This window comes from Schistocerca americana, chromosome X, assembly GCF_021461395.2.
Source record: "Schistocerca americana isolate TAMUIC-IGC-003095 chromosome X, iqSchAmer2.1, whole genome shotgun sequence".
Taxonomy (NCBI): domain Eukaryota; kingdom Metazoa; phylum Arthropoda; class Insecta; order Orthoptera; family Acrididae; genus Schistocerca; species Schistocerca americana.
Genome location: NC_060130.1, coordinates 160,350,605 through 160,377,084, shown reverse-complemented (window position 1 = coordinate 160,377,084; position 26,480 = coordinate 160,350,605). Strand labels below are relative to the sequence as shown.

The window sequence follows — 26,480 nt, the reverse complement described above, 5'->3', positions numbered from 1 at the left end:
TATAAAATTCAACTCACTGGGCTTGGTGCTTCATGTCCATAACCAGCACACAAAGCCGTGGTGTCCAGCTAGTTCCCACGTCTAGGTTTGCAACTTTGACCAGATCCTGTAATGGATCTAGTGTATCATAACTGGCCACAGGAGACATCAACTTTTTGATTTCACGGCCAATCAGGATCAGTTAATTCGCCACTGCAACCAGTTCTGGCCACAGAAATAAATAAAAACAGTGCCACCAGACACAGCTGTCAAGGAGTCACAACAACTAGAACCTTAGGACTGCTACTAAGCCTGCTGGAAGATGCACACCCATTCTGCCATCCACATCTATGCCCCAACATCATTACAGCCTCCAATACCATGCCACATCCGTGTAGTTTGTTGAAGTCTCCAGTACGCAGATGTGGGAACCCACAAAGGAGAGCCTCTTTTACCACACACCCCTCTTCCTCCACCCAAACTGATAATTCAGGCCCCAGTGATCAGTCACAACTGGTGGTTCAGCTGGTCATATGCCAATCATCAGCCTCAAAAATTGCCAACCCATATGGAATTGGGCAAATTGGTGTGGGGGAGATCTGAGCACTACCTTCCTCCTACCCTACTGGTCCAGGCATAAACCAGTCCAATATTGGTCCTAGCTGCTGGTTAAAGAGTGAAGAAATTTAGTATATCTGTCCAGTAATAGTATTGATTCACATAACAACTTAAGAGATCTCTAGTCCCTATCACTCCCAGTGACGTTACATATGAACAAATTACTTTCTTGTAAATGTATGCAGAAAAAAGGTTGTCCAATATACATAACTAACTAGTTTATGACATTTGACACTGGCATTATGAAGTGGACTGATTAATTCTGTACAGCTGATGAATAGATAATTTTCCACAATGCTGTCAATACAGTTTGATTAAGTTGTTGGATACTGCGATAGATTTATTTATTTATTTTTTGTGGGGGGGGGGGGGGGGGGGAGGCCACGTTATGTATGCTATCTAATAATATTGTTGAGCCTTTACACCCTGAATGGATCACTGTAGACCACATGTAAGTCACACTACATTTCCCAGTCTATGTGGACAATGCTGAACAGTGCATTCTGTAACAAATTGGACACATCTGTAACATGCACCATGACATGTGAGTGCAAGTACAAGGGCTCACCAATGTTAGTGAACGAGCAAGTTGGTTATTTATTTATCATAGATGAGCAGACATGATGTATTGTAGCAAAAGGATAGAAATACAGCAGCATAACAGCATTAAGTTATATGTTCTTCAGAACTGATAAATCATATTAACTTCTCATAGCTGGCAGTTATAGTTTACAGGTTGCTCACTTGAAGCATGTTCTCTGCACTTTTCCATATATCAAATGTGTGAGGATACAAACTTACACTCACTGTTATATGTCTGGCCACTCTGACATAGCAAAATGAATACAACACAATAACAAAAGCTAGATTTTTTCCCCAGAATCTAGGGCTAGTAAATTATGCACAAAAGAATGTCTGTGCTTTAATGTTATCCACTTTTCAGATGTAAGGTAGCATTTTGTTATACTTTAAGTAATAATTATTTGCATTCAACCTATTTAATAGCTCCTGATATAATTCAATTACTCACAATCAGCTTGTTGACACTCAGTCTGTGGTATTCCAGCAGAAAATCCTGGTACCCTAAACTGAAGAAGAGAACACAGTCTGCTGGCTGCATGGTTGCAGTGTGTGAACTGTATGATTTTCTATAAGAAGTGGAAGCATAGTCCAACACGTTTTTTTTTTTTTAATTTTATTATATTTAATGTACACTGTAAACTGAGAGTCAACCATCTGGAGAGAGCACTGTCTCTTGAAATGCGTAGTTTAATTGTATCAAGTATTATGAAAGTGGTTGAATTCAAATGATTATTACTGACATGGTCTGTGGTTATGACTTTAGCTGAAATACATCCAGCCACTTTACTTTGATTAATTTTATTTTTGTCTTTAAAGGGGACTTCGTAAGATTACACAGCACACATTAAATACAATTATGGTTTCAGTAACTACCTTGATTTAACATTGTGATGACCTTTAAGCAGACATATTCTTCCATCTGCAGTTTAATTTTGCGAAACATGAGAGTAACATGCGTTATCTTTTCCACCATCAACCCTACATCTTGTCTCAACTGATCCATTGTTATTGAACGGCCCATCATTGAAGTGAGACATGTCTGCAGGATACACAGATTATTTGATACCTAGAACAAGAACATTGATAAGCTTGCAAACAAGTCAAGGAACAATTTCATCTTACATATGTTTATTTGCTAATTAACAATGAAATCACATTTTGGGGAAAATCAGTTTACAATGGTAACATTTTCAGAAGGAAAAAACTTATAATAAGAATTACACAACTTATGTTAGTCCTAGAATGTCCTGAAGACACATCTCTAAAAAGCTCAGTATTTTCGCAACTGTGTCACAACACATTTACTCATCATTGTCATTTTCAATAGCTCATTTAAAAAGGGGGGTGGGGGGTACAAGATATGATTAAAATAATGAGACTAAAAGCAATGTCTGCAGTGACTTATAGGATATAAATTTAGTACAGAAATGAGTCAGTTACATGAATACATCAGTCATAAAAAATATATCACAGTGTACCAAATATCTTGTCTGCAATATAACAGATTTTAACACTTCTATGTCACTGAAGAGTACCTGCACACAGATTCTTAAGATATACGTTTTTAGATATGATATAATTCATACTAGCATTATAACATTATAAGAGTTAATGAATTAAAGTTATTCTAATCTATTGCACTTGAATAAAATAAAATTCTTTCTTTATCTTACAAACTTACTTCCAAGGGCTTCCCAAAACATTTTTTTAAATTTAATTTAAAAAATTAACTGAACAAGTTGGCCAAATTGTTTCAATCTGTCTAAAGGCTAGTGTGAGGGGAGTGAATTTTACGTGTGCCAAGTTTTTCTGTACTCCATTATTATTAGAGCACTAAGTCTTTGAAATTTATTTTGGGCTTCTAGTTAATTTTTTAAAATGGTTGATAACACAATTAAGAGTAGCTGTGTAAATTCAGTTGATGGTTACACACAGTCCTGTGAATGAAATAGTGTTTTCTCTTTGTGGAACATCATTATTTAAACCAATCATTAAATAATCATTTCCTCTTATTCCTATTTGAATTTAACCCTCATCTGCCCTAAAAGGGAACTGAAGATAATCAGTAACATACTTAAGAAAGGATTAAACTTCTTGCCTATAATGTCTGTTTTCTAGCTATCTTTCCAACACTTTCCATGTAAGATACAATAAATCTATGAGAGTCAACCATTGTGATTCAGTCACATTTGTTCAATTTACACCTATGTCTAAATATATACCCTGCAGGGTATCTATGGTATATGGAAGAGGGTACACTTGTAAGCTCTGAAGATCGTTTCCATCCATTTACGTACAGGGTGATCAAAACATTTCCGTTTGAGGGCATTGACGCAGTATATATGCAAGGTAGTGCGATGAGTACAATACCTGCTTCTTTATTTTAATCAACATGTGAAATGCTGGACACACAACTATATGGCACCAACAACACCCCCATCACACACTTCGGAACAGTGGAACAGACAGTGGACAGAGCACTACACGAGAAATCTACTTGATAGTTTGTCATAGCTGATGTGTGCGAGCCAATATTGTGGGCGGACTTCCTGTGAAGCTTCCATCTTCCTCTCAATTTGGTTGCAGGGCTTCACCAGACTACTAGTGGGGATTCCAGGTCAGGGCACATCAGTTTCCCACAAACAGGAGATACAATTACTACCCTTTACAAAATACAAAAAAATAGACTCTGGAACCCAACCTTCAGGATATTATCAACAAGTACGAGGAAACTAAGACAGAGAATATTTCTGTGCTCGCTGAAAACTCTGTCTTGACAGAAAAATTACATCTGTTAGGAACCGACCTTGAACAATAAATGAACTCACCTCACCCACTCACTCACTACTACATCAGAAGTTACAACATCGTAACTGTCATCAGCAACATCCACACCAGCAGAATCAACCAGCTTTCCAGGGGTCCCACTTGCAACAAGAGCAGCAGCACCTATTGCCAACTTTCCAGCAATAGAAGAGGAAAAGGGTGAGGGACACAGCACAGGATGCACGTGTCAGTGTGGTGTACAACACTCCCAATTTGCATGCTACCCCTACATGTGTTACCTCTGCCACTCACAGACAGTATATGCAAACTGACAATGTGGAGTGAATCACAACACTGTTCGCTGAATCAATACCATGCTGGGACCACCAGACCATTACAAAGTGCGTCACCTGATAGATTACGCACTGCTAAACATATAACAGACAAAATGCTATGGGCCGAGATTGTCAGACCATCAGGAAGTTCATGGGCTTCACCAATCCATTTAGTGACAACGTAGGCTGGTTCTTACAGACTTCACAGTGACTACTGTTTGCTGAATGCAAGTATAATACTCGATCAGTACCCATATCTAACATACAAGACTTCACATGGCTGGCATAACCACCTTTAGTGTCATAGACTGTAAGAAAGTGTATTTATAGATTCCCATGGCAAGTGAAGATGTAACCAAAATTGCTGTAATAACACTGTTTGGATTATATGAATCTCCATTCATGCCTTACAGTTTAAAAAACACTGCCCAAACATGGAAAAATTTTAGAAAAGAAGTTCAGTTACAATTCCCTTTCAGTTTCTCATATCTTGACCACATTTTGGTCTCCTCACTACTGCCCCATGAAAATGAGAAATATCGCAGCTGTATTTCTGACACATTAGAAAAGCACAGTGTTGTGATCAATAATGACAATGTCAGCTCCGACAGAAAGAGGTTACATTCCTTGGTCACTTAGTCAGTCATGTGACAATTTGTCCTACAGCAGACAGGATCAAATTGTAATGCTCACCCCCACATCCTATCAACTATCCTGAATTAAGGAAATTTCTTGGAACTATTAACTTTTATCGAAGACACCTGACCAAAGTTGCAGTGATACAAGTGATACTTTGATTTCAAATGTTTCAACCATTTAAGTCAACAGGCCCTGATGGAATATTTCTGGCTCTACTGCAACAAGCAGGAAAAGAACTAACTGTTTTCCTATACAGACTGGAATTAGTCTAGTGGCAGGACTTATTCCTAATGGTTGGAGGACAGTGAAGGTCATTTTCATCCTGAAGCCAGAGAAAACTGATCGTACCATGGCTAAGGATATGAGACCGATCAGTCTGTCCTCTTTACTCCTAAAGACATTAGAAACACAGGTTCAAGTTAATGTTAGGGAAGGGACATTAACTGAGGTTCCTTTACATGTATACCAACATACACATCAGCCAAGCAAATCATGTGAAACAGCGCTTCACCAACTTGTAGGGAAGGTGGAAAAAGCACTACACTTTCATAAAATTGCTCTTGGCATCATCCTGCATACCAAGGAGGCACACCCACTGCTGGGATGGAGACCATGCCGGATATGCCCCCCTACACCTTTGGGCTACAATGGATGTAGTTGTGGGGCAAACAAGTTAAAACTAGAAATTACTGGAAGCCTTTGGGAAATCCAGAATTCCAAATCAGTATAGTGAATGTGATACATATGGGAATGAGCAGAGAAATGCTGGCTGACTATACAACAACTTCCAGCTGTTTCAATAAACATTTCAAGATAATAACCACCAATATATATTATAAAAGTAAGTGTACAACGTGCATGTCACTAAAACTCAGAAATGAGCCCCTGTACAATCAAGGGAGTTATATTGCACAGTAGCCCTCTATCCCTCATCTACGAAGAGGGTTCTCAGTTTTACCTGAAAGGCATGCCTCTGAAGATATAAGGGCTGGGAGGTTTTGCCTCTATAAATTTATAGAACATTTGAGAGTATTCGAGAACATTCAGGAATATTCGAAAGCATCCCACAACATTCAAGAATGTTCCACAATGATCCGGGATTTTCTGGAATGTTCGGCAATAGTCTGGAACATTTGGGAAGATTCCAGAATGTTTGGGAACATCCCAGATTAGAACTTTTAAGAAATATCTACACATAATAGGCACAGAGAAAGAGGTCCATAAGTGCAGACTATGTGGTGAGGGGGATGAAACCGCACCACATTTAATCTTCCCTATATGAAGCATTGGAGACCAAAAGAAACATAATACTTGGGCCATAAATTCTTGAAGAAATTGTCTCTAATAAAGAAATAGTAAAAGGCCTCCTACTACTCTTTAAAGTTATTAGTTGGGTTTAATAGAATTATAGGGAGATAATCCGTACAATAAACTCAGTATCGGTGCACGCAACAATGGGCTATTACCACAATTGTCTTGTCTCCCTATGTAAATAGGTCGATCAGGTTGGTGGAAGTAATGTTTATTGATTCGTATTGGAAGGTGAACTCTCATAATTTTGAGGGTAAGTGCCTCCCATTTCAGTGTCTTAGGATCTTTTTGAGGTTTCCAGTCAAATTAAGCAAACTTGTGACGAAGTATGTAGCTCTTATTTCAGACTTCTATATTTTTCCTGTAATTCAACATGGTAGGAGTACTATGCTGATGGATAATACTCAAAAAATTGTAGAATGAGGGTTTTGTAGGTTACCTCCTCCATCAGTGAATTACACTGTCAAGATTTTTTCCAATAAATCTCTGAATGACATCAAATTATCAACTTTAACTATATCAACAATTATGGATAGGATAGATTGTTATTCACTGTAAAGATGACATATTGAATTGCAGACAGGCACAATTATGATATGTCGTGTGGCGAGGGCCTCCCGTCGGGTATACCGCTCGCCTGGTGCAAGTCTTTCGATTTGACGCCACTTTGGCGACTTGCGCGTCGAACAGGCACAATGAAAAGACTGCTACACATTAAGCTTTCAGCCAAAGCCACACATGCATTCACACAAACAGGCACACATCACACACACATGACCATTGTGTCTGGCTGCTGAGGCCAGACAAACTAAAATGCATCAAATGGAAGCAAAAATCTGCTGCGCAGCGAGGAAGGGGGAGGGATAGCTGGGTGTGAGTGTGGGGCAGCCTGGTGGAGCGTGCAGGGACTAGAGACGGCAGACAAGGCTACCTGATCCAGCATCCTGAGGTTGTGGGGAGGGAGGCAAGGGAAAAAAATGAGCAGAAAGCAGAGAAGGGCAAAACAGTGGTGGGTGCAATGGCAAGAGCAGTGCACAACGAGGGTGTGCACGCTCCACCAGACACCACTGTTTTCTCGTCCCCCACATATACCCTCGTATCCCTCCCCCTTTTCTGCTCCAGTATGGACTGTTGCTCCCATTCAAAACATTTCAGTATGAGTCTGGCCTGAGCAGCCAGAGATAACAGTAATGTATGTGTATGAGATGTGCCTGTTTGTGTGACTTCGTGTGTGTTTTTCTTTTCTGATGAATACTTTGGCTGAAAGCGTAATGTGCAACAGTCTTTTTGTTGTGCCTCTCTGCAATTTAACATGTCATCTTCGAGGTGACTGGGAATCTGTCCTTTCCATAATTGTTGATATTCCAACTGGATTTTCCATTGTTCAACTTTAACCACAGAAGGATTTATGTTGTCGATCTACCTTGAATAGTTCCATATAGATGTGTCTAGACATTTAATGATTGTGACTATTTCCATAGACTAATCACTGATCATGTAGTCAAAAAATATCAAGTTGTTGTTCTTTTTATGTACATTTCATTAGATTTATTTTTATTCATGGGAATCTGCCAGTCTGTGCACCAGCAACTGATTAGCTGCAAGTCTTTCAGTATTTTGCTACATCACCTTCTTATATGCAACTGTATCATCAGTCGACAGTCTCAGAGTGTAAATATGTTGTTTGCATTGTCATTTACACATATAATTAAAGGAAATTTGATACCACACTTTCTCGTGTTACTTCTGATGCTATCCTCAATTTTAACTGCACACCTGGTTCCATGTTCCATAAACCATATTTTGTTTTCTTGGCAACACTGTAGAAGTGTGTTGAAGACTTTTTAGAAGTCAGAACCATGTCACCATTATCTACAGAATTCCAGATGTAATGAAGAAATAGAGCACGCCGAGTTTAATTCAGCTGTTGATTGTGGCATCTGTGTTCATTCCTACCGAGGAAAACATTGTCATGCATAAGAACATAACACAACAAATTGAGTTCAGTGATATAAGTATGCAGTTCTGCACATCAGTCCTGTACCCAGAAGTAACTAGACATCCATTGTCTCCAGCAATATATGACAGAATACTACCAAAATTACTGTTATTAGAATCATTTTAAGTATTATATTTCTGTATGGAGTGAACAAACTTGTTGGTAGCCACAAGTACCGCCAGTTGCAGAAGGCACCAATAGGTACAGGATGTTGGTACATAGAAAACCTGGTTGAAAGAAACAGTTCTTCTATTCCCATACACATTTCAACACTACTTGTTAGCAGATACAGTGTGTCTTATTCTACATTTGGAAACATATGCTGTGAGTTCCATTGGTTCTACCATACCAGATTGCAGTGGTTTCTGTATTGTATATCTAGATGATGAAAAAATGGTTTACAAGCTGGACTGGCTTGCTGGCTTTTGCAGTACGCTTCTGTTCAGTGTGGAAAGTTCTTACCATGTAATGTAAATGAAGTTGGTACATAATCTCTATGTTCATGCAGTCTTTCAACAACTCAGTAACCATGTTAATAAAGACTTGCAATACATGATAATTTCTTGCTGAATAGAAAGCAGTGTAGTTCTGCAATAATATAAAAAAGCTGGGATATCTCAAGATGTAATTGTAAATCTTTGTGAGTTCTAAGTGATGCTTTAATATGAATGACACAAAGGATACTGTTCTGTTCAATATTTCACTAAGTTGGATTTATACTGAAACTACAAAATATATGAAAACAATGCCCATTTAATCTTTAGCACACTAAGCTGCAGTCGCTTCAACTGCATATAGTCATTCTGCAGATCTGTATTTTGAAAAAAAAAAATATATATATATATATATATTAAAAAAACCTTAGTATTAAGAACTATTGACTGAAATTAGCACTTAAAAGCAAAAGTCAAAATGCACATATATTGCAGAATGAGATTTTCACTCTGCAGCGGAGTGTGTGCTGATATGAACCTTCCTGACAGATTAAAACTGTTTGCCGGACCGAGACTTGAACTCGAGACCTTTGTTTTTCACAGACAAGTGCTCTACCAACAGAGCTACCCAAGCACGACTCACGCCCCATCCTCACAACTTTACTTCTGCTCTCTCGCAGGAGAGCTTCCGTAAAGTTTGGAAGGTAGGAGATGAGGTACTGGCAGAAGTAAAGCTGCGAGGACGGGGCGTGGTAGAGCATTTGTCTGCGAAAGGCAAAGGTCCCGAGTTTGAGTCTCCGTCCGGCACACAGTTTTAATCTGCCAGGAAGTTGCATATATATTGTCTGCGTATGATCAACCTGCCAACAAGTGAGTGTCCTTTATCCATTCAGTTATTCATTCATTAAGTATAACATAAGATACCATTGGCATAACTGAAAATGCTTTAAATTAAAAGGCAAAATATGTTTGCTGTAAAAAAGTAAACTTCTTTCATTGTTCAAATTAATTAATGAGGCTAAGAAAATGTTAAGACCATTGCAACAAGACACAAGAAAATCCATCACCTAGTGTTTAATGCACTACAACACATACATGTGCTTAGCCTTAATTTCCCCTCAAGTTCCTTCCAAACAGTTATACAGGAATGGAACTGAAGTATAATTTATCTGTCTCTTATTTTCAGTTTTTGCATTACAGAAATACATTATAACAGTAATCTCATTGGTTTTTAGTATTTCCATGTAACTATGTGCTTGCTTTATCAAATAATAATCATTATTGTAAAAAAAAGCACAGCATGTCACAATTCATTAAAAACTGACCTCCTGAGTGAAGTCCGCTTCACTACTGTCGTTAGCAAGTTTATGAACTCCATGCATTGCTTGATACGCAGATGTTGTTAGAACCAACAATTCATGCCATTTGTGAGTCAAGAGCCTCGTATGAACCTGCAGCAGATAAAAAATTCATTTTAGGAGAAACACTAAAAATACTGTAATACTAATTTGTCTAGTGAGAAAGGGGAGTGGACTTAAGAATACCGATAGGTAAAAGAACATTACAAGTATCATCATCATCATCATCATCATCATCGATAAACATTTTGGGTCTAATTATCCAGTTTACAACAAATTCAAATCTGCAACATGTGGAGACAGCAGAGTCTTACTATGTCACTACTGAAAGTTAACTTTATGTGAGGAAGTCCCCCCACCCAAACACATATCTCCAAGAAGGTGTTCAGTCTATTACATGAAATAGTGTTTTACAGCTAAGCATGTTATAAAAAAGTACTTTTTAGGTGAAAATAAGTTCTAGTCATGAACTGATGGAATTTGTAAGATTATGGGTAAATCACGTTTTGTGTACAGTCCCTGTCAACATTAGCAATCTCACAATATTGTTTGTAGCACTATCATAATCATTAAATAGTGAATGTCATGTTTTAATGTCTGTCAGTTTGTTTAAAGTGAATGATGAAGAGTGAAGTGTACATCAGTTCTACTTTTGTAAATGCTCTGTATGAAGCCCAAAGCACATGCATATTGCCAAAACTTCACAACAAAGATTCAGATTCTTTATCTGCCATTGACCACATACACTAGAATAGTATTTCTCAGTGACATCAAGATACAGTTGCAATCGTATTGAAATTAGTGTTAACATTACATGTACGATATAAGTATCTTAAATACATCTATAATCTTAAAAATTAATATCATCATTGTCCGTACCATAGAGTTCTTTTATATTGTTAGCCAGTCACATGATTCCAATCTTAATTTTTTAAATGATTAGGATCGAGCAGCGAAAGGAAACTTGTTAAAACATTTCAAAGGCATTCACTATATGGGAGTTTCTTGTTATTGCCAACCTGTGCCTTGGGATGTCACTGTTTGTTGTGAGAAACCAACATGCAACACCTGCCCAATTCACCCACTCTGCAGTTCCTACTCCAGTCCAATCACAAATTTAGTCTATCCCATCAGAGACAGGGCCACCTGCGAAATCAGCCATGTCATATACCAATGCTGCTGCAATCACTGTACAGCTGCTGCCAGTATGACAACCAACAAGCTGTCCACCAGAATGTATGGCTACCACCACACTGTAGCTAAGAACGAAGTTGACCACAATAGGCAGCTGAGCACAACATGCTCAAGTTCAATGGCTGGATCACAACCCTTGCCATTTGGATGCTTTCCTCCAGCACCAGTTTTTCTGACCTACACCGATGGGAATTATCCTTGCAACACATCCTTCACTCCCAGAAACCTACTGGCCTCAACCACCTCTAATCCACTGTCCCCACACCCTCTACCAGAGCTTTCCCTTCCTCTATCTTGTCACCCCCTCCGATCCATGCCTCCACATCACCTTCATTACACACAGCACCTCACCAGCTCAGTTATCAGTTACCCCTGTGTTGCATGCCTAGCCAACGCACCAGACATCCCTCCCTTCTGCATTCCTAGCCAGCAGACCTGCTACTACTCTCCAAGCCACTAGTTACCCATCCCTAGGCCATCTTCCTGTCTCCCACCTCTTTCTCCCTCACCCACCCCAATCAAAACAGCACTTCACCCCAGTCCACCTGCCAAAATGGAATCAACTCAATGCTTCGGCTATTCAGTTAGTAATCTCCTTTACTTCTAATTTATTTACAAGTACATTCTACCTTCTACCAGAACATCTTGTGTAAGAAGGTAATAACTGGTTCCAAAAGAGGGAGATAACTGATTTCTTCACGCTTTGGAGGTGCTTCCATAGATCCAGATATTCTAAAAGATTGGAGGGTGTAACTTACAGCCAGTTGTGTGTTTTATTTTGAAAATCTAAGAATAATTATACATCATAAAACAGTTTTAGAACTCCAATGTAAACTCTGTAGTTTAATATGTCCTTCAGGTGTTTTGGGACAAAGGCTTTGTCCAGGTCATTTTTGTGATATAAGCAATGTCTAAACTGGACTTTTATGATATAAGATATGACAACATGAAACTTTTAAAATTTCATCTAGATAACAATAAGCAAGCTGTCTGAGTAGGTAGAGAGAGATCTAGCATAGAACAAATCAATGTAACGTTTCCACAGGGATCTGTGTTGGAACCTGTCTTGTTTTTGACAATGATTCCTATCCTCATTAACGAGATCCAACACAGTGTTACATGTAAACAATATATCCTTCCTCCACTGTAGTAATCACATTAATAGCCTGCAAAAAATGTGTCGGTAATACAACTGTACAAGCATATTATTGGTTTAGAGTAAATGAATGTTAACTAAGGAAAACAAAACACAGCAGGTTGCTTTTAATTTAAATACCAAGCTTCCGTCTGATGACCCGAATTTTGTCAAGTTCTTGGGAGTATACTTTGATGATAAGACACTGAATTAACAGTAAGTTATCTAGGCTTTGTTGAAAATTACTATGAATTGTGTTCCTGATGTCTACATTAAAATATCTTGCTTAACATTTTTAAAGCATTTTATGAGAGGCGACTAGTTACATTCATCACATATTATTGTGAAAGTACATGATTATAATTCTTATTTGATCTTCATATAATGCATACTACAAACAGCTGACACACACACACACACACACACACACACACACACACACACAAAGGAACCAAATGCCTTTGGTTCCATCTCTTGTCAGGGCTAAGATTTTTATCTTTTCACATCTTTCACCTATGGTAATGTTTGCTGAAAGCATCTGACACTGAAATAGAATAGCCAGAGCTAATATTGATTAATTTTCTCTTTGCTAAGAAGACAGCTGTTACAGCCACCACCAGATGGTAAATTAACATTAATTCTCAATTTATGCAAGGTAATCTTTCGAAGGTGAATTGTACTTGGACAACGAGGTAAGAAGCATTGGTTTTATAAAAAATAAAGCTAGAATTCTGTAACAATGACACTCTTGTTTCTATGACTCAGAAGAAAATTCATAAGTACAAAAATAACAGATTAACAAACCCTTAGTTTTATGGAATCACACAGTGTAAAACTTCATGCTCACCTCTACAGGTAACTCCAAGTAAAAAGGAAGGCGTTTCGTCCACTGGACCAGTTTGTAGACAATTGAGTCACCTATCTGACATAATTTCTCTGAGAGATCTGATTTATGATCAAGAAGTTCATCCAAGTTCTGTAACAAAATAGTTTAACTGTTCACATACATAAAATGCAAGTTTCAAACTTTCATGCACTAACATAGTGTACTAAAGCATAAAAAATATTTTGAAAACATCTGTATACAGACTATAATGAAGACATTAACAACATAGTTATTTTTTTAATAAAGTGAAAACAATTTTGAAAGAAAATACATAGATTGACAAAAGAAGTGATCAACTCAGAAGACATGGTCAGATGTCAATGTGACTCTGTACACATACACACTATTGGTAAGTATGTAAATATTTGAGTTGCAGTTCTCTGTGACAAGTATAATGCCCACCAGAGTGCATCAGTGTTATTTGTGTTTAGGGCTGTTACCAGGGTTTGTAAGGTATATAAGGGGCATGAATGATGTCAGATGTTGAGTGATCACTGTGAAGGACACGCAGATGGCACATATGAGACAGTATTATCAGGACCTGGAGGTGTTTGAAAGGGGCCTCATTGTGGGTCTCAGTTTGGTCAGCTGACGGAACTGTGCCGTATCCAGATTTGGGGGGAGGGAGGTGGGGGGGAAGGGGGGGGGGGGGGGACTGATGTGCCAGTGGTCCAATGTTGGACTGCATGGCAACGTGAGGGCAGGAATATTCAATGTCAAGGTTCCGGATGACCCCATCTGACCACTACAAGGGAGGATCATCGTATTGTGCACCAAGCACATTGTAACCACTTCAGATCTGTGCCTGCTATCCAGCAATCAGTAATGTATTCCAAGCAACATTCTGTATCTTCTTGCACCAATAGTCAGAAACTAGCAGCTGCCGGACTAGGAAATTACCATTCCATGTACAGGCTGCCGATAACACCACAACAGAAATGGTTCTGTCTGGAGTGATGCTGTGGCCAGGAAGCAAGGCTGCTGACGAATGACGTCACATTTTCAGTGATGAATTATGATTCCCTATTCCCCAGATCACCACTGCTGGCGAGTTTGGCTGCATCCCAGCGTAGAGGTCCTGTTCTTCCAACATTTTAGAGAGGCACGGCGGTGTTACTCGTGGCATCACAGTGCGGGAAGGCATCGGGAATGACTTCAGGACATGGCTGATGATAACTGAGATAACATTTTGCATCCTCATGAGTTACTGTTCATGCAGGGTGGTACCATTTTTCAACAGGACAATGCTTGTCCACAGATGGCACATATATCTATGAACTGTCAGCATGATGTTGAGGTACCCGCATGGCCAGCAAGTTCCTCTGTTCTGTCCCCAATAGAATGTGTGTGGGACCAGCTCAGATGTCAATTACATTCCAGTGCCAGTATCCAGGATATTTAGGACCAGTTCAAACAGTTGTGTGGCCAGCTTGTCTGATACAAATGCTTTTTGACACCCTTCCGAACAGTTTACTTCATGTGTCCAGGCAACACAGAGTGCAATATCATACTGATAACAGGGGTCATAGTGCCAAGTTCTTTGAAAATTTGGCTTGATTTTATAATCACTAAAATAACATTACCCTCTCAATCCATGAAGTTTTGTTTTGTTTCCTCCTCACCTACTGGATGCCTCACTTCGTTTGTCAGGCAGTGTATATTTCTAATAATCTGTTCCCAAACATGCTAATTTCCTTCAGAGCATTATGAGGTTATTGCATTCACTGAGGACAGTCAGTGGATTTTCTCAAACTAACAGTTATCAACTGAATGGACCTTTTTGAACTTCATTATTCATAGTCACTTACTATGAGTTATATCCACAAAATCATTGAATAATTTTAACCTGCTTAATAATAACAAAAACAACAACAACAATAATAATAATAACTGTAATTGGTATAGATGATGTTTCACATTTTACCTCTATTAGTGCTAAAAAATTACATTTTACAGTATATTGATTGGTGCTATCAATATGTATTGAGTGTTACAATACTTACTCTGAGATAGTAACACATTTCAAATGATGGCTGTCATTCATCTTAAAAATAAAATAAACTCAGGTTTCTATCATTTTCAGAAGGTTTATTGGCATAGCAGTGCTGCATTCTGTCTTCAAAAGCCTGTTCCTCCACAAATCAGCCTACTGTGACACATCATTTACAATATCCTAATGTTGTGTCTTTTGTAAAAAAAAAAAAAACCACCACATTAGATAGTTCATTTCCGAAATAGATAATGTGACAATTTTTTAGGTCCAACACTAAATGAAATCTCTCTTATACATAAAATTGAACCATCAACCACACTAGCTATCTGTACTGCATGAATGGCGAGGATGAATGTGAATTTTCAGCTGCATTTTGATTAATAACTGTAACAACAATTGCTTCAAAAATAGCATAGGGTGAACATACTCAAATACTACAGGTGAAATGGACATGTGGGCTTCCACAGCTTCACTGAAATGAAACCAGAATTTACAATATCATCAACTACACCATTGATAATCTACAACTTACTCTTAATGTTGCAATGTCCTGAAATTCATCACAATCAATAAGTGTCTGAATCATCCCAAGTGTCACCTCCATAGGAAATGTGCGGTCTTTTGATGAGCTAACAGCGTTGTCCAGTCTCTGTCTCAAATGGACAACCTAAATAACAAAACAACAAAAACTTAATACCAAATATACCACAGACAAACTACAAAATCTAAATATGGGAAGATTAATCTTAAAATCGAAAAAGGAGCTTCAATACTTACCAAATGTGTTACAAATGTGGTAAAAAATGCCTGTGAATCCTAATTTTGCTACAATAACATTTTTTAGAAGTGTGTCTAATTCCATAGGGCCTCCTTAGTTTGTATTGTCTTCTTCTTTCATCACATTACTTTATATTTGTATTTTTCCAACAGTACAAAAGATAAATGACATAATTTTTTTTAAAACATTTTCAATGAAACCTGTTTCTCACTTATGAAACAAATTGATGTATGCTTGTCATTAAACTCCCTCAGTTCAGGTTCTGGGATTTATTAATTTGAGGCATGAATGGTACATAAAAAAGTAGGCTTCTAACTTTTTTACAAAACAATGACCAGATGGAACTGTTGACATGTGACATTACTACTGTTTTAAAAATTTGTCATTTTTTTGTTAAAATCCATGGCAGCCCACAAATTACAAATTATTTGAGCAATTAGAGAAAAACAGTACCACTTAAGGCTTAGCTGGTCACTACTAGGAGGGAATCATGAAGGTTGTGGTTGTTAGGATGGAGGGAGGGGGGAGAGGGGGGGAGTGGGGGGAGGGGGGAAGGGTAATAAAAATGGGAAGTGGTAGCAAGAAATTGGGATCACAGAAAGAGAACAGTATCAGACAGTTTTGTCACAGGAAAAAAATTAGTTTTGCTCTATTCTTCTCAATTACATACAGATGAGTTCTCCAGTAAATGTAGATGTAGTCGAGGACCACCAAGCTGTCAATATGAAACCAACTGTTTCTGAGAAAGTAAGGAAAAGAAGACAAGCCCTGTTAGACAATGGTTATGGGAGACATGTTCAGCAGGAATTGCAGGAACAATTAGGAGCCAATTACTACGATACAAAATCATTTAACCCTATTTAACCCAAGTACACAACTAAGCCAAGTGATAGGAGACATTGGTTTTTTCCACAGTGGTTTTACAAAGAAGGTTCCTGTTCTGATAGTGGCTGGATGAGGGCTACAATACTGAGAGTGGTCTGCTGCAGAAAGCTTCAGCAAAAATCCATAAAAATGTTGAGATTCAGTTGAACTGTTCTGTGTGTCTGGTCAACATTGAATCAGATTAACTTGTGTCAGTTACAGACTCGAGCATAGGTGTGATTCCTATTGATGCTGCTGGAACACTGAGTTTGAATCACTACCTATGTTTCAATAGCAAACTGAAGCAAAAGCTCATTAAGCTGATAGCAGAATTTTTAAGAATTCAGACTATCAGAATTTAAAAATGTTAATAAACTGAAAATTTTGAGCATGAAACACATGAAGTAAAAAAGGATGAGAATGAAATATGTACAGATAAAAAGGACCTTAAAATAATTTATTACCAAAATATTACACAGGTTAGATAAAATTAATGAACTGATTTCTTTTGACGAAATGCTGATAACAAATTGCATAGCTATTAAATGTATTTCTGATTATCACATAACAACTGATACAAGCATGTTGCATATGGACAGATAAGCAGGTCGTGTACAAAGGAAGAGTTGCCACTTACAAATATGAAATACAGATATTCTTAGATTTTTCATTAATTACATTTTGAAACTTGTGTAACAGCAGTAGCAATTAACAGAATTTTTATAACAATAGCCAAATATAAAGGGTCCTAGCTGGTATTTTATGTTATTCGTGAAACAATTTAATTATGTGATGAATCTTTTCATGGTGTCAAGTCACTTCACAAAAAAGAAGAGCTAAAACAATACTAAAGAAGAGAGGGGAAAAAGGAAAGTATAGAAGGGGAGGAACGAGGGAGGGGGAAAATGAGGAATTGAGAAGAAAAGGGGAGGGGGATAATAGGGAGAGGGCAGGGGAAATCAATGAACTGTTTACTTTAGGTCCGATGCATAAGATGCAAAACCACGTAGTCCCTATAGTGTAAGATGGAGTTAAACTATGGGCACAGAAGCTAAATGTTATTAATTTTCATAGAGTAATAATTGTTCCTGAATTATCTTCCAATCTTCAGATACAGAAAATCACACACAACAAAACTGGCAATGATATATTTGCATTATGGGTACCATGGTTCTTGTGAACACAGAACTTCTCTTCGTTGACAACAGCCAGTCACTGTAAAACACCTGATTTCATAATAGAGAAGACAAATGAAATCTTCACGGATATTTAACAGTGGATAGCATGTAATAAATTAACAATGAACATAAAGAAAAGAAACAGCATACATTCCAGTACAAAGGAGGGAAACAACTCTGTCACATTGAGCATAGATGATAAAACTATAGCTTGCACAACAAACACAAAGTTTTCAGGGATGATCATTGATAATCTGTCTGAGTTATATACATAATCATGGAACAAGAGCCAGTTTGAACTTTTATTTACCAAGGAAAACATAAACAAAATTTAAAAACAGCACCTTCTACCAGGAAATAAAACAGCTAACATGGCATCTATTTAAAAAGGCAGCTAATAGATACCACAGAAGTAATGCATACAACACCATCAAAGATTACTTAGAGGACTCAGAGTAGGGATTAATAGAAAAGGGACAACTACAACACCCTGTAACATTACAATACACAACCACATTATAATGCTTTTACAAGCGAATGTGTCAAAATCTATGGTGTATGACTGTAATATTTTGTCATTCTCCTCATCTCACCATTTCACTCATCAGGGCAGACACTGACTCAGTTTTCCATGTGGACTGAAGGGGGGGGGGGGGGGGCATGGAGATGTGCATGTTCACGGTCTTAGGCTCACTGGTATGCATCTGTAGCGCTTGCAGTGGTGCAGTACAAAACTATGTTTTTATTATAAGATATTTGGTGCACATTGTGCATAATCAAGAGAACACTCTGCAGCAAGGACTAACCAACCAAGGCGATGCAAAAGACACTGACTTCGTATTCGTGATTCAGATTTTCCGTGGCATTCCTAAGTCATTTCAGGCAAATGCCAGGATGGTTCCCTATGTAAGGTAATGGCCAACTGCCTTTCATATCCTCACACACATACTTGTATGTTCTGGGTGTATTTATATTGGAGCTACTTATTTTCATTGTATTATGGCAACAAATCCTCATGTGAGATGATCACTGGATGGATGAGTGAATGACTAAATAAACAAAAATAAATAAAAGTTTCATTTGGAGCTGCATGACAGTCACTATGATCATCTGTAATTTAAAAAATAGAAATAGAACAAGTAGGAGCTATTTTAATTTGATAAGTACAGCTCAGACTAATGTATAGGTACAGACAGTATGGCATCCAAGGCACATTTATTCCATTCATTTTCATAAAATATTCAAAACCTAACTCTGCTATTAACACATCATGCAATACACAATTTACATTAAGAACATTGCAGTTAACAGCAGTATGACTGATACAATCAGTACAATAGCAGACGAAAATAATGTAGGCCACTAATATTTTTTTAAATGTGTGTTATCACCTTTCTTTCTTCTGAATTTTGACAACAATGAGCTGTGCAGAGCTTGAGGCTTCTTGATCTTTCTTTTCCTCTCTTCCCACAACATCTTATTCTTTCACTTCTTTTCTTTTCCTCCTCCTCGCAAATGTGATGGGACTTCCTTTTTATGGTTTCCCTTCAAATAATTTTATGCTGCTGAGTTTGCATTTGAATTCTTGCCTGTTATGGATCATCTCTAGTAGAATACCAGTTTCTTGTGCATCTTTTTTGATCTCTTCTGTGCACATTGAAGGTGGACTTTTACATTTTTCTCCACTCTTGTTAGGTGTCCATAAAATTTCAGCTGTCATTTCTACGTTGTGTCCATGGTATTTTTGGTGTACTTATGAAGCTCCTATTCTTCTAAGTTTCATCAGCAGTCTTCTGGGATCCCATAATTTTACTGAGAAACTTCTTTTCCTTATTTTCAAGTTCTTTGAATGGTACCTTTTTCTTTAAAATATGACACCCAGAAGCAAATAGTCCTTCTAGTGTTATAACATATGATGTCATTTGTTGTTCCTGTTCTGTGTTAGTTTGTAAGCATGTTCTAATTTTCTGTCTCTCCCTTATATCCAGTCTACTGGGTTCAATCCATTCTCCTATGAATTTGAATTTATTTGTCATTTTAATCTTCCCATATTTTATCTCCAAGTATTCCTCCCCTTGATGTCCGTGTTCCATATATGCTGTCATTTTATGTGAAACTTACAGACCTGCTTTTCAAGGGATTTAATGCAAGATCTCCAGCATTCTTTGTGCATCTGTGCAGTTTCTAGTTAAAAGGGCAAGGTCAACAGTGAAAGATAGACACCCAATTTCCAGGTTGTTTCTTTTCTCCCCAAGGTATATTCCATTTATTCCTTACAACTGCACAGCTTTTTCCCAGGTTTTCATTATTTTTGCCAGGATGATATTGAAGAGATGGGAAAATCCATCACCTTGCCTAATCTCTGTCTTTATTTCACAGGACAGAGAGTTATCCAAAAATTTAACTTCTGAGATGGTGTCTGTATGGGTTTGTTTTGCGATTTCCGCTTTTTCCTATCAATTTGAAATTCTTCCAAAACCCTGTGTGTTATGCTACAATTTTGGCATTTGACCACGTGTTAGCAGTATATACTGGTTTACAGGAGTTCTGATGTCCACACAATAAAAATTCATTCAGTCATTAAGAACTTCTAGATTTCAACAGCACATCAGAATCAAAAATGTTAATATCTGGACACTAGCTCAGCTGGAAACAAATAAGGGAGAAAATTGTGTGTGGTATTGTTGACAAACTGGCGCAATATTTGTGTAAAGTGATTTAGGGAACCACAGAAAAGAACAATCTGGATCGTCAGACAAGGATCAGAATTACATTATTCCTGAGTATGAATGGAGTGTACAATTAGTGTTATCAAATATATGGCATCAAATTTATTTGTCCTAGTCTTTTGTCATTCTACACAATTTTTACACTCTCCTTTTGCTTATGAAATTTAAAAATCTTTTCTTGCTTTAAGTAATTTACAATAAGGAAAAGTAAATTTTTATCTGCAAATTTGTAATCTGTTAAAATGTCTTCTAGAAAGAAGTAAAATATCTATGAATGAATTGAATTACTCGTCGATATGAAGAAGTAATATGTTGAATCTTAATAAGAGAGACAGAGTTTATTCTTACTATTCTGCAAAAGTTGATGTTACATACCTCACTAGGATTTGTAAGTGCAGTCTTGAGAATGGTGCCATTCACCAGATGAGGAGAAATACCATGCTCTGACAGTCCCAGTGCCTTCTGTTTGTCCGTTTGCACCTTCCCCTGCCCGTTCTTGGGATTCTTCTTGTGCTTCTTGTACTTCACCTTACAAATATAATGATACACATGGCGACTTCTGTTCACGTCCAGTTACACAATACCAATTACACACTTCATAGAAAAATAAGACAGTCAAAAGGAAACTGAAGTATGACTGGCAATACAAGATACAAGTTGTTTCATAGGAAACATTGCACCTGATGTTGCAGTATAACAATGATTTGTAAAACGTAGGCATGTTGCAGTTTATGGATGCAACATTTCTTGCTACTTAATCACAACACAATCATCGATTGCACTGATGTTTCAGCAACAGACGTAGTCAATGCACTGTATTAATTTCACTTGTTCCTTCACGTTCCATGTTCACTTAGCTGTCATTTCTTAACTTGATGTACAGTTTTCCACATATATCAGAACAAGAAAGTCTTTAAAATGTCTTTAGCATAAGGGAATTGAGTTCACATTGAACAAGTAAATACTATAGCGGGAAAAGTCTAGATAAACAGTAGTCCATGCAATAAAAATATCTATTAACCAGCTTTTATTACATGAAATACAACTCGTTAAATTTTATTTTTATATATTTATTATTTTCTTTTTTTTGTGTGTGTATAATGGCATGTTTCTCACAAATAGGATGAGAGAAAAAAGTGCCAGCTTCAGAGAAACAGCATTATATGCAATTCATAGACCATCAAGAGAAGTCCAATAAATGCATATATGTAAAACACAGCTTTATACTGTGTGAAAAATGTGAAGAACTTTTATGTTTCATCCAAAAGGTAGAAATCACGTATTCAAATGAAATACCTGCAGCAAGATGTCTGACTAAAATGAGAACTGCTGTCTCATTGATTTAATCTCTCTATAAAGCTAATTTTACATATGCTTACATTTGAAAAAGTTTTGACCACGAAAACATACAATAGATGACACAGAAGTTTGTTGATATTCATTTACACTCTTCTGCCAGTGATCAATACTTTTCCAAATGTTGAACTGATAATTTTAGATCGGCCTGTTTCAATCACAGAACACTTCCTAAAATGTATAGTCAGGGAAAGAAAAGCAACCTAAAATTCATGTTTGCAAATATCTACCTCAAAATAAGTGTAGAACTATTGCAATACTGATGCTACCTATTAGGAGAAACATCATTTCCACAATATGTAATACACATAGAAGGGGTCTATTTTTATTTACCACAGTTATTCTCCATATGAAGATGATAATAAATATAAATATTGTGAATCCTTAAAAAGAACTATTTCCACGGAGTATTTATGCAGATATTTCAGAAGAAATTTTGTTGGAGAAACATTATTCCTGCTACATCACAAAATTTTTCTTCTCTCACAGTGAAATGCTAATGCTGTGTTGTGAATCTGTATATCGTAATCTGAGGACACATATATAAATACATATATATGCCTCTGCATTTTATTTCTGTTAATGCCTTATGTCTTGTATTGCACAGTTATATTTATTATCATATTTACATAATTATGACAATAATTTCTAAGCAAAAAAGAGAGAGAGAAATGTTAAAAGATGTCAAGCAAATTAGCACATCACATCCGCCATCTCACATTCACTACAAGCTAGGAACTACTGCCACTCCTTGGCACATAATAAACTGAAATGAAAGTTTAAAAGTCAAACTGTAAGATACCTTAAGTATCATAAATTACTTTGGTCGAAATGCCAAATTTAACAGTACAATGCCAAAGGCACTTCTTAAATGTTTACAAAAGTTTTGATGGAGGAACTCAAATACCTGAACCTCTATCGTGTACCTCAGTTAATAGGCCTAACTTAAAAGCTACAGCTTCCACAATACCATCCCTCCTGATTTTTCAGTATGCCATGAAACAAATGTGCAAAAAATCATTAGACAGATTTGAAAATGAGATTTGTGAACATTTTTACACACCACAACAGCGCTGTTACAACAAGTTTTGCTCAACTTTTCAACAATCACAGGACAAGAAGGCATTGGAGGGTGGAGGAAGAATTTGACAATCTCATACTGTCAATGAGGAACAGAACACAAGCTCAGGTAGGACATTAAAGCAACCCTTTCTTTTCCAAAGGAACCATCCTGACATTCACCTTTGTAGATTAACAGAGGCCATGGTAAGCCTGAAAGTTGATGCTTTGGCCAGCTTATTAAAGGATGAAAATTAGATGTATAAGCATTTATCTATTACCAAAACTTTTGCTCATGTGCATAGTCAGCTCCCTTACAACAGGCCTACTAGATTCACATTTATTTAGGTGGTGTCATTTATTTATTTCTCTTCCACAGATCACTTCCCAATGGTATAGGAATTGTCAATGCAATACAAAGCAAACCAACAGCTCAAAATATGTGCTACAGACAATACATAACGTGCCTTATGAGGAATGGTCTCGTGGTCTACGAAAACTGTCTAGGTAGTCGGCCGTGGCCTTGTTTAGGAACTGTCCTGGCATCTGCAATGGTTTAAGAAAACCACGGAAAACCCAAATCAGATTGGCACGGCAGTGCGATTCCATCTTGCGAAATATGTGGTCAGTACCTTACCAGCTGCACTGCATCATTCGGTCAGTACGCACTTTTCATATTTCCCAATTTCTTTTGCTCACGTTCTCCGTCTTACGAAAGCCCTATTTCACGCGATAAACATGTTCTAAGTTTGGAACACAATCTTCAAATGCAGTTTCAAGGAATATTAAGAAATGTAATTACTTTTGATACCTACGTAATAATGTAATAACTAACCTGCTCCAAGTAAATTTTTAACCTGCGGTTTCATACAAGAGGTTAATATACAGCGGCACAAAATTAATTTCAATACAGCACCGTAACCTATCAGCGTACAACCACATAGTGAATGCAACAAGTTACAACTGCCAATGTTGATATGGTTTATTTACTTCATGCAATTACTCCTTAAACTTTTATTACATTTATAAACAATTTTTTTTCCGTAGACGTTCGGCTTCACATACCAGTAAACCAGTGAGCTTTACAACTGTGCGAAAAGATAGCCAACAGAGAGCTTGGTGGGTTACAAACAAACTTCTGTTTTTGTAAATGTATGCAATACATTAGCAACACTCCCTTTTCTACGAAAACAGACTAGAATAGAGTCTATTCCTCGGTGATGTTGCACATCACTTGACAACTGTGAACAGCGCAGATATGTTATTCAAAGAGATTTTTGTCGTGTTTGAGAATGTTATTGTGTGTGCGGAATTCAAAAAATTCCATGTACTTCCATACAATTTTGACTATTTTTCTTATCTGCTTGAAAATCAGGAGTAATTAGATGAACTAAAATAAGTCTCTTTGCTGAATGAGTAGTAGATACAGCGACGGTGTATTGGTTCCGTTATGTCACGTAAAAGGTTTAAGCGAAAATGTAATGTTCCTATTGACGGACAGTGTGCGCGTTTAAATTTTTGTTGTCGCTCATCAATAGATTCTTGGAAGAGTACCGGTATTTTGTTGGATACTCTATCGTGTAGTGAAAGTTTTCTGAAATCCATTGGTAGTAAAATGGATATAAACGTGATTTAGGTTGCAATATTAGTGGTTATTTTGTAATTCACACTTCTCAATGAGTATTTACTCACCATGTAAACAGATGATGTTTTCACGTAGCCGTTTGTATTCAAAACCCAAGGAGGTTGGAATTCTTGCAAATAAACACTGAGTTCATCCTTTTTGTAGTTAACAGGTTTTATGGTTTACCTCGCAACACAAGTCGTGTAACGCAGTTACGGACTAGTACTGTGTGTGCCCTATTATGCTTGTTAAAACGTTAATGGAAGTTATTGTTTTTGACAACTGCGGATGCTGATACCTTGTACTTTCCAGGCTAAACGGAAATTAATAATTCGCATCACTTCCTCGGGCTGCACTGACGATACTTTCACATGTATAGCAGAGTTCGAGCTGTGCAGCATATACAAAAGTGTGGTGTATGTAGTAAAATATGGTTCTTTGAATTATAGCTTCACTACTTAATCTCATGGAATATCAGATAATTTCCTTGCTGTAAACCTCGCCAAACTGTCCACACATGAAACAATTCAAAAATGTTTATCCAAGTAGTTGAAACCTACCTTACTCACATTGCTGGCTAACTCTTCTGGCTGTTATAGAAGAGAGAGCCAGAAATGAAGATGCGAAAGACGTTTATTGGCCCTCAGAGTGTCTCAAGAAGCGGAATAATTTTGTAAAAGTACAGAAAAACCTACAGATAGCTTTGTTGTTGGATTGTATATTGTTTTTCCACCAAAGGTTATTTTATTCATTGTAATGGCGAAAATTCCGAAAGCTGTCAACAATTTTCCACATCTGTTGCTACCTATATTACTCCAATTTACCTTCTGCCACACACTGTACAGTGGATGGTGGATTATGTGTGTTCTCATAGAAGCAGTGGTTTGTGTTTGGTTTGGTGTCGTGTTAGTAATTTGTGCTGTAACCTCACTATACAAACATTTGTTTGTCAGCTTATTCTAAACTGATAGTGGTGCACAGTTTCTCTTGGGTGGTATGTGTCCATAACATTGTAGTTCAGACCTTCTGTTGTGCTCTCTGATTTCATACATAGACATATTGTAAGTGAAATAGTCTGCAATGCCCACTTCAAATGATTATTTGATGTAAGCAGAAGAGTGAGCTAGAAGTCAAAGTGACCTGTAAGTTCAGGAACCGAATGCCAGTACATGAAGTTTGCTCTTCAGGTGAACTGCTCTTAAATTTTGTGATAACTTACTACTCACATACAAGATATTTGAGAAATTAGCTAATTCCATACCAAGAGTAAAAATATTGCAAAGGTATTTGAGTGAGAGCCCAAAGTATTTGAAATATAGTCTAAATGTCATGTACATCATAGCCCAAATGAATGTTCTTTTGGCTCTGTGAACCAGAGTAAAGTTGAGTGAATGGAATCAAATTTGAGCCCTTCACATCTTCCTTCAGAAAATCTTTTTTTTCCCTTGAGCACCAATAAAAGTTTTGGCTCTTGTTATCCTCATTGATTTCATTCACACAATCCCTTACCACACAGTTAATGTGCACTTTGTCAGCAAAATCTTATGAAGGAAATAATTCTGAAATAATGTTAGTGAAGCAATATGTTGTATGACTGGTACCAAAAAGTTGGACGTATAGTATTTTAAGTTTCTGAAACACATATTTGAAATAGACTGATAAA

General features: G+C 37.2%; 1 protein-coding gene across 1 annotated transcript in view; it reads right to left on the bottom strand.

Annotated features, from left to right (window-relative positions):
• The window catches only part of LOC124555877 (hormone receptor 4), a 212,458-nt gene that overhangs the window by 14,959 nt on the left and 171,019 nt on the right, over nucleotides 1–26,480 (bottom strand). The window contains exons 8-12 of the mRNA XM_047129939.1: nucleotides 21,154–21,306; nucleotides 15,762–15,896; nucleotides 13,198–13,326; nucleotides 9,989–10,114; nucleotides 2,053–2,245 (exon numbers count right to left, since the gene is read on the bottom strand). Of these exons, the coding sequence (XP_046985895.1) occupies nucleotides 2,053–2,245; nucleotides 9,989–10,114; nucleotides 13,198–13,326; nucleotides 15,762–15,896; nucleotides 21,154–21,306 (736 nt within the window). The remainder of the gene's footprint in view (nucleotides 1–2,052; nucleotides 2,246–9,988; nucleotides 10,115–13,197; nucleotides 13,327–15,761; nucleotides 15,897–21,153; nucleotides 21,307–26,480) is intronic.